The following is a 15772-nucleotide window of genomic DNA, read 5'->3' as shown; positions in this document are numbered from 1 at the left end:
CAGTTGGGCTGTAGGGCTTCTTTGGAGATCCGTTCCAAGGCTTGGAGCTTGTCCATGCCCTAATGGGCATCCACACAGGAAGTCTGGAAGGGTCTCACTCACACAGCACTTTCTCAGCCCAGGGAGATGTGTGCGGCAGATGTATGAGTGTATGTGTGACAGCCTTGTGCAGGAGGCATGTGTAGCTGGTGTGTGTGTGTGTGAGAGAGAGAGAGAGAGAGAGAGAGAGAGAGAGAGAGAGAGAGAGAGAGAGAGAGAGAGAGAGAGAGAGAGGGTGAAGGAGAGGGAGAGGGAGAGGGAGAGGGAGAGGGAGAGAGATAGTAGTGTGAGAATCTGGGTGTGGGAAGCACATCTGTTTTGTGCTGTGTGCGCTCACATACATGTATATATGTGTGCACACATGTGTGTGTTGCATTTTTACATGTGTGCATGTGTACATGCTGCTGTGAGTATCGCTAGGCCCCACCCAAGCCCGGGCTCTGTGCCTGTCCCACGGGATTTGTGACGTGCACAGCAGGGCTGGACTGGCACTGCGACGCTGCCAGGCGGGGGAGGCTGTTACTGTCACCCGTCCTGCGGTGGGCACAGGGACTGGGCACGCTAAGCCCATAGGGTCCTGGGCGCTCCCCCCTGTGGGCCTCAGCTTTGCCAGGCGACGTGGCGCCCCTCCTGCCAGCTGTCAGGAGTTGGAGGCTGGGGTGTGGCTGGTGGGGAAGCCTTTCCGATGACTCAGCCTCAGGGAATTCCCTAATGACTGGGAACCTTCCAGTCCGGGCTGGCAGTTTCCTCAGAGCCTCGGCTATGGCTGATAAGCCACACAAAGGCCCATTCAGACTGTGCTGGGCCAGGAGGGGAGAGGGGCAAAGTTGTTCAAGAAAGGTTTTGGGATCCCCACAGAACTGGGGCCCCCAGAAATTTAGACCCCCCCCCAGAGCTGGGATCCCCAGACAAGACCCTCCAGAGAAGTTCCCCAGAATGAGGCCTCCACAGAATGAGAACCCCCCCCCAGAATCAGAGTCCCCCAAAACAAGCCCCACTCAGAGATGAAGTCCCCTAAACAGGGGCTCCAGACCATTTTGCTGGGTCCAGGGCCACACTTCAGGGACTGACCTGGGATTTGGGGTGGAGACCCAGAAAAGCCCTGTTTACCCTGATGTCCCTGTATGTCACTGCATGTCCCTGTTTGTCCCATACCCTGAACCCGGTGTGCCCCTGGGCAGCAGCCCTGCTGTGGCTTCGTGAGATTGGGGGGGAGGGGGGGCTGCTACGAGTGCTCATTGGCAGTCTGGTGGGTGAAGGTGTGCGGTGAGCCCAGGCACAGGCCCTGCCCTTCCTTCCAGATGGGCACCATGTGTGGGAGATGGATGCCAAGACTGACCGGGACCTGTGCAAGGGGGTGAGTTTCGGTGTGGTGCGTGCTGGGCAAGGGGGTGGGTGTTGGAGACTGGCTGGGCCTGGGGGTCTCTGAGGATGTGTCTGGGTGGGTAACAGAGTGTCTAGGACTGGGGGGCTGCAGAGACTATTCTGAGCTCAGGGCTGTCCAGAACTTGGGGGACATAAAGGTTTGGGAGTTCACAGGGCCTGGAGAGTATCCAGATGTGCAGACTGCCCGCGACCCATTGGTAGAAGTGGCTCCCACAAGCACCAGGAAGAAGGGCAGGGTGTAGGCTGGGACTCGGGCACTGGGCCAGGAGGAAGGGCGAGGGCTGCATCTGCTGACAGTCCCGTCCCCCAGAACTCACTGGTCCTGGAGGTCCCGCCATTCCGCAACCCTCGGATCAGCAGCCCGGTGCAGGTCAGCTTCTACGTGTGCAACGGGAAGAGGAAGCGCAGCCAGCACCAGCCCTTCACCTACCTCCCGGCTCACGGTAACTGCTGGGCTGTGTGGACAGGCTTTGTGGACAGGCTGCGTGGACAGCCAATGTGAATGGGTTGTGTGGACAGGCTATGGGAACGGGCTGTATGTTCAAATTGTGTGGATGGACAGTGTGGACGAGCAGTTTGGATGGGCTGTGTGGACAGGCAATATGTGTCCCATGGGCCCATGAGTGACCTCTGTGGAAGACGGGGACCTTCTTAGAGCTTCTCTCCTCAACAAGCCTCTAGCCTGGCCCAGCTGCCTCCCTGTGCCAAACACCGTCTTCCTGGTCATGGGTGGTCCAAGGAAGCGGCCACTACAAGGCAGAGCAGCACTTCCTGGGTGCTACCTTGCCTGCTGGGAGTTTAACTGGACTCTAGGAAATGCCAAGGACACCAGGGAATGTCACCTCACTATGGCTTTTGGCACCAAATCAGAGGGCTATAGGGGAAAATTAAGGTCTGGGGGAGGCCATGGTGGGAAAATCAGGGTGGACCCTGCAGTTGTAGGGGCATTTGGGAGGTCTGATGGTCTGCAGACCATCCCCCAGCTCACAGCCACACTATACTGTCCATTGCCCTGGTATCCTCCAGGAAGGCGCAAGCCAGCTCCCAGGGACCAACAACCAAGTCACCTTGAAAATGTGACCCGTTGGGTCCGGAGAGATAGCACAGCGGCGTTTGCCTTGCAAGCAGCCGATCCAGGACCAAAGGTGGTTGGTTCGAATCCCGGTGTCCCATATGGTCCCCCGTGCCTGCCAGGAGCTGTTTCTGAGCAGACAGCCAGGAGTAACCCATGAGCACCGCCGGGTGTGGCTCAAAAACCAAAAAAAAAAAAAAAAGAAGAAAATGTGACCCGTTTATCCTGATTAAACAAGCATGACTGATCAAACATGGAGTGTTCTAACAAAGACCCCAGGTTTATCCAGAAAAATAGAGAAGCCCCCTCCCTAGAGAACCTTTGGAATTCTCCAGTTCCAGCCTCCCCCATGCACCCCAACTCCAGTGCTGACATGTCACGCCCTGATGCCACACCCCCGCCTTCCAACACAACATCCCCACATCCAATACCACACCCCACGTCCAACATTCCCAACACCCGTTCACACCCCACGTCCATCACCAGGTCCCCATATCCAACACCAAGTCCCCACATCCAATACCACACCTCACACCCCACAATCCTCACACCCATCCACACTCCATATTTCTCACCACCCACCCCCATATCCATCACTACCCCCATGTCCCTGTGCCACATCTCCACATGCACTGGTGCCCGAAAGTTCAGGTATTTCTTTCTGTTGTTATTCAGAGCTGTCCCTACGCCCAGATCCCGGGAGTGGCACTGTGGTATGGGTGCCACGAGGAGTTGGGTTGCCCTCTGAGTGCCAGCTGCACCCATGTGTCATCATGCCTCAGGGAACCCCACCACCATTCTCAGCAAGTCTATGACAGGCTATGGGCTGCATCTCCCCATGTTGGCCCCACATAGGTCATGGGTGAGCTTGTGGTATGCAGGATGCAGACGTAATTCAGGGTCCTTCCTCTTGTGGCTCAGTGGAACCGTGGTACTGCCCCCATCCCTGTCAATCTCCCCATCCCATCCCTGCAGATCCCCCATCCCATTCTTGCTGGTTCCCCCCAACCCCCTCCTGCCACTCAACTGATTCAAAGAGGCTCCTGAAGCTTCTGTGTGTAGTGCCGCCCCTTGAGCTGGCATTTTCCATGTGGCTCCCTTGGGCTGCCCACTGTGGAGCTGCTGCTCCAATCCCCACCCACCTAATCCCCCATCTCCATCCCCACTGACCCTCTGTCCTCAGTGACCTTTAATGAGGGATATGGGAAACCATCTCAGCCATATGGCTGGGTTTGCTCCTGAAGGGCCCAGCCTGGCCCTCAAAGGGGTCACAGACAGCATGGAACAGGGCCAGGGAATGGTTGGCGCAAAGCAAGGGGCACTCATGAACCTTGGGCAGAGCAAGGAGATGGGGAAAGGGGGGAGACGACTCTGGGCATGTAGAAAGGAACAGCTGGACTCAGGCGGGAAGGTGGGCCCCAGGTGCTGACAGCTTGGCCGGACACATGTGCTGCCGATCTGTGGCTAGGAGAGATGCTTGGATGACACTTAGCAACTTCAGTCTTGGCTTCCATGTCAGAATCCTGGCCTCTGCCATGCAAAGACAGGGGCCACTGTTTCCTCACCCTCACTTGTCAGCTTTGGGGTGATGGCTACCAGGGTCAGCCCATCTGCTCTGTTCCTGGATGCAGGACATGGGAAATGGCCATGTGGGCCCTCCCTGAACCAAGACTGTCCCTGGCCCAGGTCTGATCTCCTGCAGGCCCTCCAGTGGGGTCTCCAACCTAAGGAGCAAGACCAAAACCTGTGCTCTGTCCACACACACTCTGTCAGCACACACCTTAACCCTCTGCTGTGTCTCCTCATGCCCTGACCCCCTCATACTCTTTCTCCAGGACAAGGCTGAGCCCCATCTGGCAAGTGGAAACACATGGACACATGGACTAGGCTGTGCTTAGAGAGCTCCCAGAGGGATGTGGCCAATCCATAAGGGATCCGACTCTGTGTGCACAAACATAAAGCCTACACACACAAGAGTGTGCACCTGTAAACGTGTGACACAAAAACACATGTGTAAAAGTATGTGCTTAAAATGCACAGACACAGAGTATATGAGACATCATGTACACAAACATGCAAACATCATGTGTGTATACAGGCCCACACATGTGTAAAACAAATACACCATCAAGCAATGTGTCTCTGCACATAGACATGCTCACACATGCACAGACAAGCACATGTGTGTTTGTGCACGCACATGTTCCCAGAGAACATTTGTGCGTGTGCATATGCATGAGGCAGAGTCCTATGAGGCAGTGGGGTCCTGGTGCACTGAACTATCTCTGGTGGTAGAAGAGGCAGGAAAAAGAGGAGGCCCGGACCCAGGACGGGGCCATAGTGGGCTGGGCCTTGGCTTCCCTGTGGAACCCTGCCTGGGCCACCTGTCCATCCACCTCTCAAACCCTGAGGATGGTCCAGGCCAGCCTGATTCTGAAGCCTGGCTTCTGTCCCAGGAGCTGCCTATGGGCTGTGGGTCCCAGTGGGGACCTCCCTCTTGTCTCATCTGTCTCAGCCAGCACTACCCAGACGCCTTCGAGGCTGCACGGAAACATTTGTTCTCCACAAACCCTGGGCTTCCCGTGTGTGTGTGTGTGTGTGTGTGTGTGTGTGTGTGTGTGTGTGTGTGTGTGTGTGTGTGTATGTGTGTGTGTGTGTGTGTGCCGCGTTCGAAGGGACTTTCAGGTCCATGGACCAAATAGACATGAAACAACCTCCCGGTATTGGAAGCAGCTGTGGGACAGGCAGGCAGGTCTTGCCCTTTCCTTGCATGGGCTCAGGAAGATGCATGGCAGTAGCTGGGTGGGGCTTGGGGCACCCACCTGGACCCCACTCACTCCCCTTGTACTTCCCGCAGTGCCCTCCATCAAAACAGAGCCCACCGATGACTACGAGCCCAGTCTGACCTGCGGGCCAGTGAGCCAAGGCCTGAGCCCACAAATGACCCTGCCTGAGCCACCCTCCTGCCTGGTGGCCGGATTTCCCACCCTGATGTCCCCACCGCCCAGCGCCAGCCCAAAGCTCCATCCTCTGCCCTGGGCCTCCTTCAAGGGCTCAGCAGGGCTTGGCCCCTGCCAGCTGGGCAGCCCTCCACCCACCGCTCCCCAGCTGCACCCTGGATCCCTACAGCCCCAGGTGAGTGACGCCGAGCCGCGGCCAGACTGCGGCTGTGCGCGCCCGCCTGCCGGGCTCCCGTCCATCACCCACGCGCTCGCCTATTTGCAGCCCTGCAGCCCCGCTGGCCCGCCGAAGGCCCCGCCAAGCGCATCTCCTGCCGCCGGGCCCCCGCCGCTGCCCGAGGTGAGCCAGGACGGTGACCCTAGCCTGGTTGCCGTGGCCCTGGCGGTCAAGCATGAGCCGCAAGAGCTGGACCAGCTGGACCTGGACGACGGTGAGTGCCCGAGCCACGGGGGCAGGTGGCGGCCAGCCCAGCACGGCACCTCTGGGCAGTGATGTGGCCCCCACGGCTGCTTTCCGGGCGCCTCTGAGAGACGGGCCTTCAACGGCGCTAGGAGGGTCCCTGCGGGCCGGCCTTGTGTTCTCCTGGAGGACCAAATAGGGCTGGGGCTCGTCGACACTCAACGTATAGCCAGTTGTGCCCAGGTGAGAGTCAGGGCAGTGAGGGGCATTGAGGACCTGTCCTCTATGATCCCCTAGCCCTAACCATGGCACTGCCTATGCCAGGTGGCCGGCTGGCACCCCCCACGCCTGTCCTGCTGGCTCCTGTGGCCCCATGGAACCTGGCTTTGCCACTGTGCTCATTGTCAGTGTCGTGCCACCTGAACAGAGACTTGGGGTGAGGGTCCTGGTGCTGTCCCCCCTCCCAGAGGACACACAGGCCTGGGCAGGTGTCCAACACCTCCAGCAGGAACTCGGGTCCTTGGGGTCCTCTGGGAGGGTTTCACAGCCCATTTCTCAGCCCTGAGCACTGAGGTCAGGACCAGAGGGACAGGTGGGGCCCAGCGGCCTGCTCAGGGTCTAGAAACCATGGGGGCATGTGTGGGGCCCATCCCGGCCTCAGGCTCAGCCTGGACATCAGGTCCTGTCATGAGGTGGAAGATAGTTGCCTCGGCTTCTGCCACTGAAAGCCCATCCTCTCTGTGTGGCTCCGTCTCTGCCTCCCATGGGTGCTGTCCTCCAGATGGGGAGGCATGGCCTGGACCTATTTTCTGTTGAGACACCAAGTCTAGATAGTAACAGCAGCACATGAGATTTCAGGTCATGGGCCAAGGAAGGTTCCAGAGTATGCGGACGACCTCTGTGTTGGGCTGAGGCCCGTACTCATTCAGCCAGTGGGGCTGACCACAGGAGCTAGGGCACAGCAAGTGGTCTGTGTGCATTGCCCAGAGGCCACATTGGAGGCTCTGCGTAGATACTAGGACTGGTTTTCTGTTCTGATGACCCCACCTTGGCTCTAACTGAAAGGCAGCCGATCACCTTTCCTGTCACTTTGGGTCAGCGCTGGTGAGGGGACCAGGCAGGGAGCCCTGAAGTGTGTGTGGGGTGAGAAACTGTGAGTGTCTGTGCGTCCTGGACTTGCCCCGCTGGCCTTGGCCTTGGCCTACAGCTTCTTCCGTCCCCTGGCTGTGTGGACACTCAGCACTTCATGCTGTGCATCTGAATTCCTGTAGGACTTGGCCATTAATGTGGCCACAGGCCTTCACAGCCCCTTCTGAGGTTGGTCCCAGAGAGAAGAAGTAGGATGAATGGCTCAGTATGTCAACTGGACTCCTGTAGTGAAGGGCCTTGGCTTGGATCTGGGCCCACATCCCCCTCAGTGCTCCTACACTTCCCTCTCTCTCACACACAGTCCCTATGTTCCCCTCTGAGCTCCCATGTTCTCTGTCACACAAGCGACTCATGTTCTTACTATACACACTTCCACATGGCTCAGAACTCACTCACATGGCTCACAACATATAATCCCTTTCTCTTCTTGCACACACATCCATGCACACACAGAGCAATGTCACTAGCCCATTCTATAGCACACAGCCTTGTTTAGGTGTGAGGGTAGGTTCCATTTTGATACATTTGCGGGAAGGTTTCTAGATGTTGTGAAAGGTTTGTGGGAGGCTCTGAAACGGGCGGGTCCTCCTGCCTTCCCCCATGTGGGGCCTGTGTGGCCCGGATGGCCCCACCCCTGCTCACCCCCACTTCCAGCGGCCTCACCACAATCAGCCCTTTCAGTCCCTCCTGGCTCACTCCCGGGTTTCCAGAAGCCTCCGTGTCATTAGAGCAACAAGCAGGTGGGCCAGGCGGCCAGCACCGCTCTGCTGAGTCTGGGCTGCAAATTCCTCCAGCCTCTGGCCATGCTCCCACTCGGGAGAACAAAGGCTTTGCTCATGGAAAGTCTGACTCATGTGGCAGCGCGCCAGGCGAGGCTTCCCGTCCCCACAGCGATCTCAGGCGTCTGTGCACGGAGCCAGCGGGAGCCATGGGACCTGGGCTGCAGCTCAGAGTCGATCAGGAGCTGCCCCAGACAGAGGAGGAACCTCCGCAGGAAGCACGAGGCACTGCCCCGGGACCAGAAGGAACTGCCTGTGGATACATGGGGAGCTGCCCCAGAACACGAGGAACCTCGACAGGACACATGAGGAACTTCCCGGGACACATGAGGAACTGCCCCAGGAAACATGAGAAACCTCTGCAGGACACATGTGGAACTTTCCCAGGACACATGAGGAACCTCCACTGGACACATGAGCAACCTCCACAGGACACATGAGGAACCTCCACTGGACACATGAGCAACCTCCACAGGACACATGAGGAACTGCCCCAGAACACAAGGAACCTCGACAGGACACATGAGGAACTGCCCCGGCACACATGAAGAACTTCCCAAGGACATACAAGGAACCTCGACAGGACACATGAGGAACTTCCTGGGACACATGAGGAACTGCCCCAGGAAACATGAGAAACCTCCACAGAACACATGTGGAACTTTCCCAGGACACATGAGGAACCTCCACAGGACACATGAGGAACTGCCCCAGAACACATGAGGAGCCTCCACTGGACACATAAGAACTTTCCCGGGAAACATGAAGAACATCCGCAGGGCACAGGAAGAACTGCCTATGGATACATGGGGAGCTGCCCCAGAACACGAGGAACCTCGACAGGACACATGAGGAACTTCCCGGGACACATGAGGAACTGCCCCAGGAAACATGAGAAACCTCTGCAGGACACATGTGGAACTTTCCCAGGACACATGAGGAACCTCCACTGGACACATGAGCAACCTCCACAGGACACATGAGGAACTGCCCCAGAACACAAGGAACCTCGACAGGACACATGAGGAACTGCCCCGGCACACATGAAGAACTTCCCAAGGACATACAAGGAACCTCGACAGGACACATGAGGAACTTCCCGGGACACATGAGGAACTGCCCCAGGAAACATGAGAAACCTCCACAGAACACATGTGGAACTTTCCCAGGACACATGAGGAACCTCCACAGGACACATGAGGAACTGCCCCAGAACACATGAGGAGCCTCCACTGGACACATAAGAACTTTCCCGGGAAACATGAAGAACATCCGCAGGGCACAGGAAGAACTGCCTATGGATACATGGGGAACTGCCCCAGAACATGAGGAACCTCGACAGGACACATGAGGAACTTCCCCGGCACACGTGAAGAACTTCCCAAGGACACATGAGGAACCTCCACCGGACACATGAGGAACTGCCCCAGAACACAAGAAACCTGCACTGGACACATGAGGAACTGCCCCGGGACACACGAGGAACCTCCGCAGGAACATGAGCAAGGAGCCAATTGGGACAGATAGGCACTGCCCAGAACAGATGAGGAGCTGCCCTGGACAGACGGGCACTGCACTAGAAGGCCAGGAGCTGTCTGCCACAGATGACTTTCAGACAGAGAAGGGTCCCAAGATGTGGATGCAAAATGAGATCCTACATGCTGAGCCCTCTAGGCCCTTCCATGTCCAGCTGCAGGCCCTTGACCAGGGAAGGTAGCTGTGACTGACTTCCCATGCCTACTGAGGGCAGAGGCCTACATGAGGGCTGAGTGTCCCAGAACGGCACCAGCATGAGCAGCTGTGCAGACAAGGCTGAGTGGCCTCCCACGGCCAGAGTGAGCCTGAGTGTGGGCTGGACTGCAGTCTCCCAGGGAAGGAAGGGCCCTGAGGGGAGGTGTGTGTGGCCCCAATGTGGAGGTGTTGGGAGGTGCAGGCATGTTCTGGGGCCCAGTGTGGATGCTCACTGGGGGCACTTAATGTGTCCCGGCCCTTCTGTTATTACTATTATTACTTCAGCTCTGGTCCAGGGGCATTAACCCTAGATGAGTGTCACAGATGCTCCACCTGAGGGAGAGAAAGTTTAGAGTATGGAGAGCCAAAAGCTGGCATTGTACATGTGTGTTTTGTGCTAGGGGCCTTAGGACAAGTAAAATCAAAGGGGAAAGTGAGTGATTTCACACACAATCTTACATAGCTGGTCGGTGTGGCCAGCAGTCAGCAAGGAAACTGATGGTGTGATAGTGTGTGGCCAGTGGTCAGCTAGGGAACTGGTGCTCAGTGACAGTGTGGTCAGCAGTCACTGAAGGGGCTTAGTGTTCGGTCAGAGTGCGAAGTCAGTGTCAGCATGGTCAGTGGTTAGCGAGGGGACTGGTGTTAAAACAGAGTGCATGATTGTCATTGGCCCAAGTGTCTCACAGACAAGCAAGCCTGGAGGTAAGGCTCAGGGTCAGCAGGGACCTTCGACCTTAACTTATAGTCATACCTTCTTAGTTCCACACTCATTTTCTGTCTGCCGGCCTGCTCTGCACATGTGCCCAGAGCCATGTGTCAGTGAAGGCACCAGGGAGTCTTGGTACCCATATACCAAGGTGGGCTAGTTTGAGAGCCTTGGAGTTTGGCCTGTGTTTGGGAAGAGAGCAGATTGGGAAGGACTCGGGAGAGTGTTCCTTCCTCCCATGACCCTACAGGTCCTCTGGAGTGACCTCTGGTGCAGTTTCTTGATGTGCTTCCTCAGGAGCCATTAGTCCCTCACCCTCGTGTCCACCAGGTAGGCAGAGATGCATGTGGGTCATGGGACTGTAGTGACCCACCCTGAGCTGGCAGAACCACTACCTGCCACCCTGACACTGTCACAAGAGAGAGCCCTGGGCACCATCCTGAGCCCACCCTGCTTCTTCCTGAAGTCATAATGACTTTCACCATGATGAAACATGGTGGTGGAGAAAACGAGCTCCTGAGAGTCAAGTAGAAATTCCAGAGCTACAAGAACAATAACTGAAATGAAGATTCATGAAGTCCCCCAAGTCATGATCTGTATTTGTGTGTTCCCCCCAAATGGTCATTCACATATTTGTCTCCTGAGATAGCAACTCCACACATGTTCCAGAGAGATTCATGCATGTGTGTCCCAGAGCTGTGACACACACGCCCCTCTCAGATCCATGATTCACAAGTATGTCCCCTGGAGCTGTGGTTCACATATGTATTCATGGAGCTGTGGCTTTCGCATGTGTCCTCTGGAGCTGTGGTTCGTACACATGTTCTCTGGAGCCGTAGTTTACATATGTGTTCATGGAACCTTGGTTTGCATGTGTCCCTGGAGCCATAGTCCCATTGAGCAGGATCAGAGTGATCATGGGCATTTGGGCAGACTGCAGTGTGAGCTGGTCAGAGGGCCAGGTTCTAGACAACACCTCTCCCTCATCTCAGGGGACTCTGGTCTTCCCAGGTTGGGATGCAGGTAGAGTTGTGAGCCACAAGGCCACAGCTCTGTCTTTCTTAGAACCCCTGAAATGACTAGGGTGCCTCAGAGAAGACTGGAAGCAAGGTGGGATTTCATAGGATAGGGAGATGCACCTGGGGGTCAGCTCCACCCCAGCAGCAAAAATCACAAGATCATCAGCCTGAGAGTCAGCAAGGGGCAAATCATGCTGAAAGTTTCTCCTAGGAAACTGGTCATCATGTTCAATTCCTACGGCTACCCTGTCCACCCAGCAGGGACGCTTCTCGGACAGGCTCTCTAGAGTGCCAAGATTCAGCCTGTGTCAGTACCTTCTATGCAGAAGCTCCTGCCAGACCACCCAGGGCATGCCTGAAGCCACAGATGAGACTGCTCACAGCAGGCCTCACAGACTGCTCACAGATACTTGGGGACCACACACGTGTCTAAAATGTGTCTAAAAAATGTTTAGACACACGTGTCCAAAAACATCGCATGTTCCAGAAATGAGATGATGGCATGTGCCAGACCTAGGGAGAGGGATCCAACAGTTATTCCTGGTGGCCTTGAAAACTATTCTCTCTCTCTTTCTTTCTCTCTCTCTCCCTCCCTCTCTCTCCCTCTCTCTTTCTCTCTCTCTCTCACTCTCACACACACACACACACACTCAAACACAACCTCCTGCCCCATGCCCCATGGTCACACATCCTGACAGGACAAACAGGGCCTTGCCCCATGATCATACACATGCAAATCCTGACATACAGGGCTCTGCCTCATGATCACACACAGACCCAACAGAGATGGCCCTGCCACGCACTCCCACACACTCCCCTCGTGTACATGGGACTCCTGAAGGCTCGAGGCATTTACTGGAAGTGCTCAACTGAGGATCACAGGCCTTTAGCTGTGCTAACCTGAAGTGAGCGACCACTAGGAAGACAGGTGTAGTTGTTAAAAAGGGGAACTGAGAAATGAGTGACCACACTCTGCAGAAAATACAGAATACAGAATTAGCCTGAGCTAATCAAACAAGCCACAGCCAGTGGGGAAAGAGCGCAGAAGTAGTGCCAGGTCCCACTGGAGTCTCAGGCCATGTGGCTTCAGCACAAGGTCTAGAATGTCAGACATGTATGTGACATGCAGGGAAGTCTGAAAGGACGGCCTACAACACAAGTTAGTGCCCTTGACAGGCCAGGTATTGGCTCTGGAAACAGGCCTGGCACAGTTACAGCAGGTTGGCCCAGGGGTCAGAGGAAACCCTGAGGAAATGAGGCATTGTGTGTCAGCAAGTGGGAAACATGGTGGTGGAGAAAACGGGCTCCTGAGAGTCAAGTAGAAATTCCAGAGCTACAAGAACAATAACTGAAATGAAGATTCATGAAACCGACTGGACCACCTCCAATAGATCAAACATGGTGGCGGCAAACTTCATTTGAAGAGATGATGCAGGCAGTGGAATAGAAAGAAAAGATAACAATAGAAACAAACATGTGGGGTTGTGGAAGGGAAACGATGCTGGTGGAAATGGATGAGGTAATCATGTACGTGCAGCTCATGAGCATTAATGCCACCTAAACCACGAAGTTACAATGAAAGGACAGATGTGTGTATATAAGATACACAAACACATGCAGTGAGAAGAGAAGCTAGAGGCAGAAAAATGCAGAAAAAATTACGACCTAAATCTACCCGAATGTGATAGCAAACCCACAAAGACTAAGGACTCTCATGCAGGATATATGCAAAGAAAGACTCACACTTAGAGACAACAATGCCAAACTTCAGAGAGGAGCAAAGAGAGAATGGAGAAAGTAGCAAAAGAGACCAGCCCTCAGTTTGTATAATGAGGAAGAGAAACCACCTGGTCTGTCAGTGCCAAAAAGTCATGTGGATTCCTCAATGAGTTGCCAGCTGACTTCTTGGCAATCTGAAGCAGAAAGCAGCCAGTGAATGGAGCCAGGGCAGAAGTGTAGTGGGTGATGGGGATAGAAATATGGTGGGTGATGGCACCAGGGTAGAAGTGTGGTAGGCAATAGAGCTGGGGGTAGAAGTTTGGTGGGCAATGAAGCTGCAGCAGAAGTGTGGTGGGTGATGGAGCCAGGAGACAGAGCTGAGGGGGTGGGGGGATGGAGCCAGGAGCAGAAGTGTGGCTGGCGATGGAGCCAGGGACAGATAGGTGTATATGTAAAAAGATGGAGGAAAAACAACTGTTCAGAAAGAAGTAAAAATCTAGCAAAAGTTGGGGCCACAGCAATAGTACAGGGATAGAACACTTGCCTTTTACTATCTAGATTCAATTCCCACTACCCCATATGGTCCTCTGAGACCACCAGGGATAATTCCTGGCCACGTTTCAGGTGTGGCCCCAAAGCCAAAATGAAAGGTCATGACCGCCATTCATCATGAACAGGCACAGAGAATAGTAGCAGTTGGCCTGGCACAGGCCACACAGAAGCCAGGTTGATGTGACTCAATGTCACGTGAGAAAATGGGACACTGCTCTGGTCAGCCACACACAGATAGTACAAATAGGACAGGACAGCATGTAGTTGCCCTCCTCATCCCTTTACTCCAAGCAGTCCTGGGTGTGAGCTAAGACACAAAAACAGATGAAAAAGGCAGCACGAACTTGTTTGAAAATTCTTAGTTAAGAATGAGGGGCTGGAGAGATAGCATGGAGGTAAGGCATTTGCCTTTCATGCAGAAGGATGGTGGTTCGAATCCCAGAATCCCATATGGTCCCCTGAGCCTGCCAGAAGCGATTTCTGAGCATAGAGCCAGGAGTAACCCCTAAGCAATGCCAGGTGTGACCCAAAAACCAAAGAAAAGAAAAGTCCATGACAACAATTAGACACAAGGGCCAGGAGGAACAGTCCAAGGGAGGAAGCTCACCACAAAGAGTGGGGAGTGTAGTTAGGGCAGAGAAGAGTCTACTATGACAATGAAAACTAGACATGATTCCTCTGGACAAGAACTAGATGCTGAGAGGAGGGAAAGTAAAAGAATGATACCCCTTCAGTAACAATATTTGAAAACCAGTGTGTAAAGTGAAGAGAGAGAGAGAGAGAGAGAGAGAGAGAGAGAACATAAAACGTCTGCTCACAGAGGCAGGCAAGTGACAAGTGAGAGGGCAGAGGGGGAGTGGGAGGGAAACTGGGGACATTGGTAGCAGGAAATGTGTACTGGTGAAGGGTGTTGGACATTGTATGGCTGAAACTTGATCACGAACAACTTTGTGATTGTATCTCACAGAGATTCAATTAAGGAATTTGTATGTTTAAGAAAAAGATGTTATTTGTTTAAGGTGGCTCAGAGAAAACTATCAGAGCTTGGTTTTTATGTGAGAGATGCTAGTGTATTCTGGAATAGATTTTTTTAAATGTGGGTGGTTGTTCTCATTGTTGTTATTATTTGGGTTTGGGGCCACATCCGGCAGTGCTCAGGGCTTACTCCTGGCTCGTTCCAGGTTCACTCCTGATGGTGCTTAGGGGAATCATGTGGGGTGCCAGGAGCCACATTTCATGGCAAATCGCCCTCCTCACTGTACTATCACTTCAGCCCCGGCTTTAAAATGTAAAGATGCCTGTTGTGATCTCCAGAAGAACAGCTGAAAAAGTAACCTCACACAACCAAATGAAGAAAACATTGAGACAATACACTAGAAAATATACGTCGAACTCACAGGGCCCCTGACAAAGCACAGAGCTACAACAAAACAAACCACAGGCCTGGAAAGAAAATAGCAGGATGGAAAACGCACATTAGGCCCTATCAAATCACATTACATGCGAGTGAACGAAATACCCCAATAAAAAGGGAAAGGTTTCAGACTGGATTGGAAAAAAGATGCTGCATTCCATGTACGCTGTCCATAGAAGACAGAAATAGATGCATGGCACACGTAGGCTGAAAGTGAAAGGGTGGAAAATATATACCATGCAAATTTAACTAAGAGACATCTGGAGGGCCTATGCTAATAGCAAACAAAATGAACTTCAGGTCGAAAAAAGGTTGCTAGCCAGGCCATTTTATGACCAGTAACAAGTAAAGTGATCGATCGAGAAGAGAATGTTGTTTTGTGGGTGCCCCACAGCAGAGATGCATGAAGACATTAATGGAATTGAAGGGATGAATTAAAAGACCAGTAGAAATGTGAGAGTGGGCGGCTGTTCTGCTCTCACGCTGCATGGGACAGTCAGACTGAAAATCCCGAGGTACAGCCGCAGGCAGTGCCGTGGGCCAGAGGGCCTGGCAGCTGTCAACAGGAAACCTGCTCCTGCTTCCACTCTGGGGCCGTGAAGCAAACACCAGGATACACTAAAAGAACCACAAAAATGGCAGTGAAGGGGATTCAGCCGGGATCAGTCCAGGGCCCCTGTCCCAATTCGGGCTGGTTCCAGTCCCTCCAAAATGGACCCAAAAGGGTCCTAAGACTGGTCTAGAAATTCAGAGCTCCAGAAAATTGAACAATTTTGACAGCAGTAGTGACAGACTTTTTTCTGCTGGTTCCAAGTAGGATCTGGCTGTGGTTCGCTGCATGTGGCG

At 54.1% G+C, this 15772-nt stretch overlaps 1 protein-coding gene across 1 annotated transcript in view; it reads left to right on the top strand.

The window, feature by feature from the left end:
- NFATC1 (nuclear factor of activated T cells 1) overlaps positions 1-15772 on the top strand; it is a 46439-nt gene that overhangs the window by 20844 nt on the left and 9823 nt on the right. The window contains exons 7-9 of the mRNA XM_049781750.1: positions 1341-1396; positions 1736-1868; positions 5355-5632. Of these exons, the coding sequence (XP_049637707.1) occupies positions 1341-1396; positions 1736-1868; positions 5355-5632 (467 nt within the window). The remainder of the gene's footprint in view (positions 1-1340; positions 1397-1735; positions 1869-5354; positions 5633-15772) is intronic.

This window comes from Suncus etruscus, chromosome 10 (assembly GCF_024139225.1).
Source record: "Suncus etruscus isolate mSunEtr1 chromosome 10, mSunEtr1.pri.cur, whole genome shotgun sequence".
Taxonomy (NCBI): Eukaryota; Metazoa; Chordata; class Mammalia; order Eulipotyphla; family Soricidae; genus Suncus; species Suncus etruscus.
This window is presented reverse-complemented; position numbering and strand designations above follow the sequence as displayed.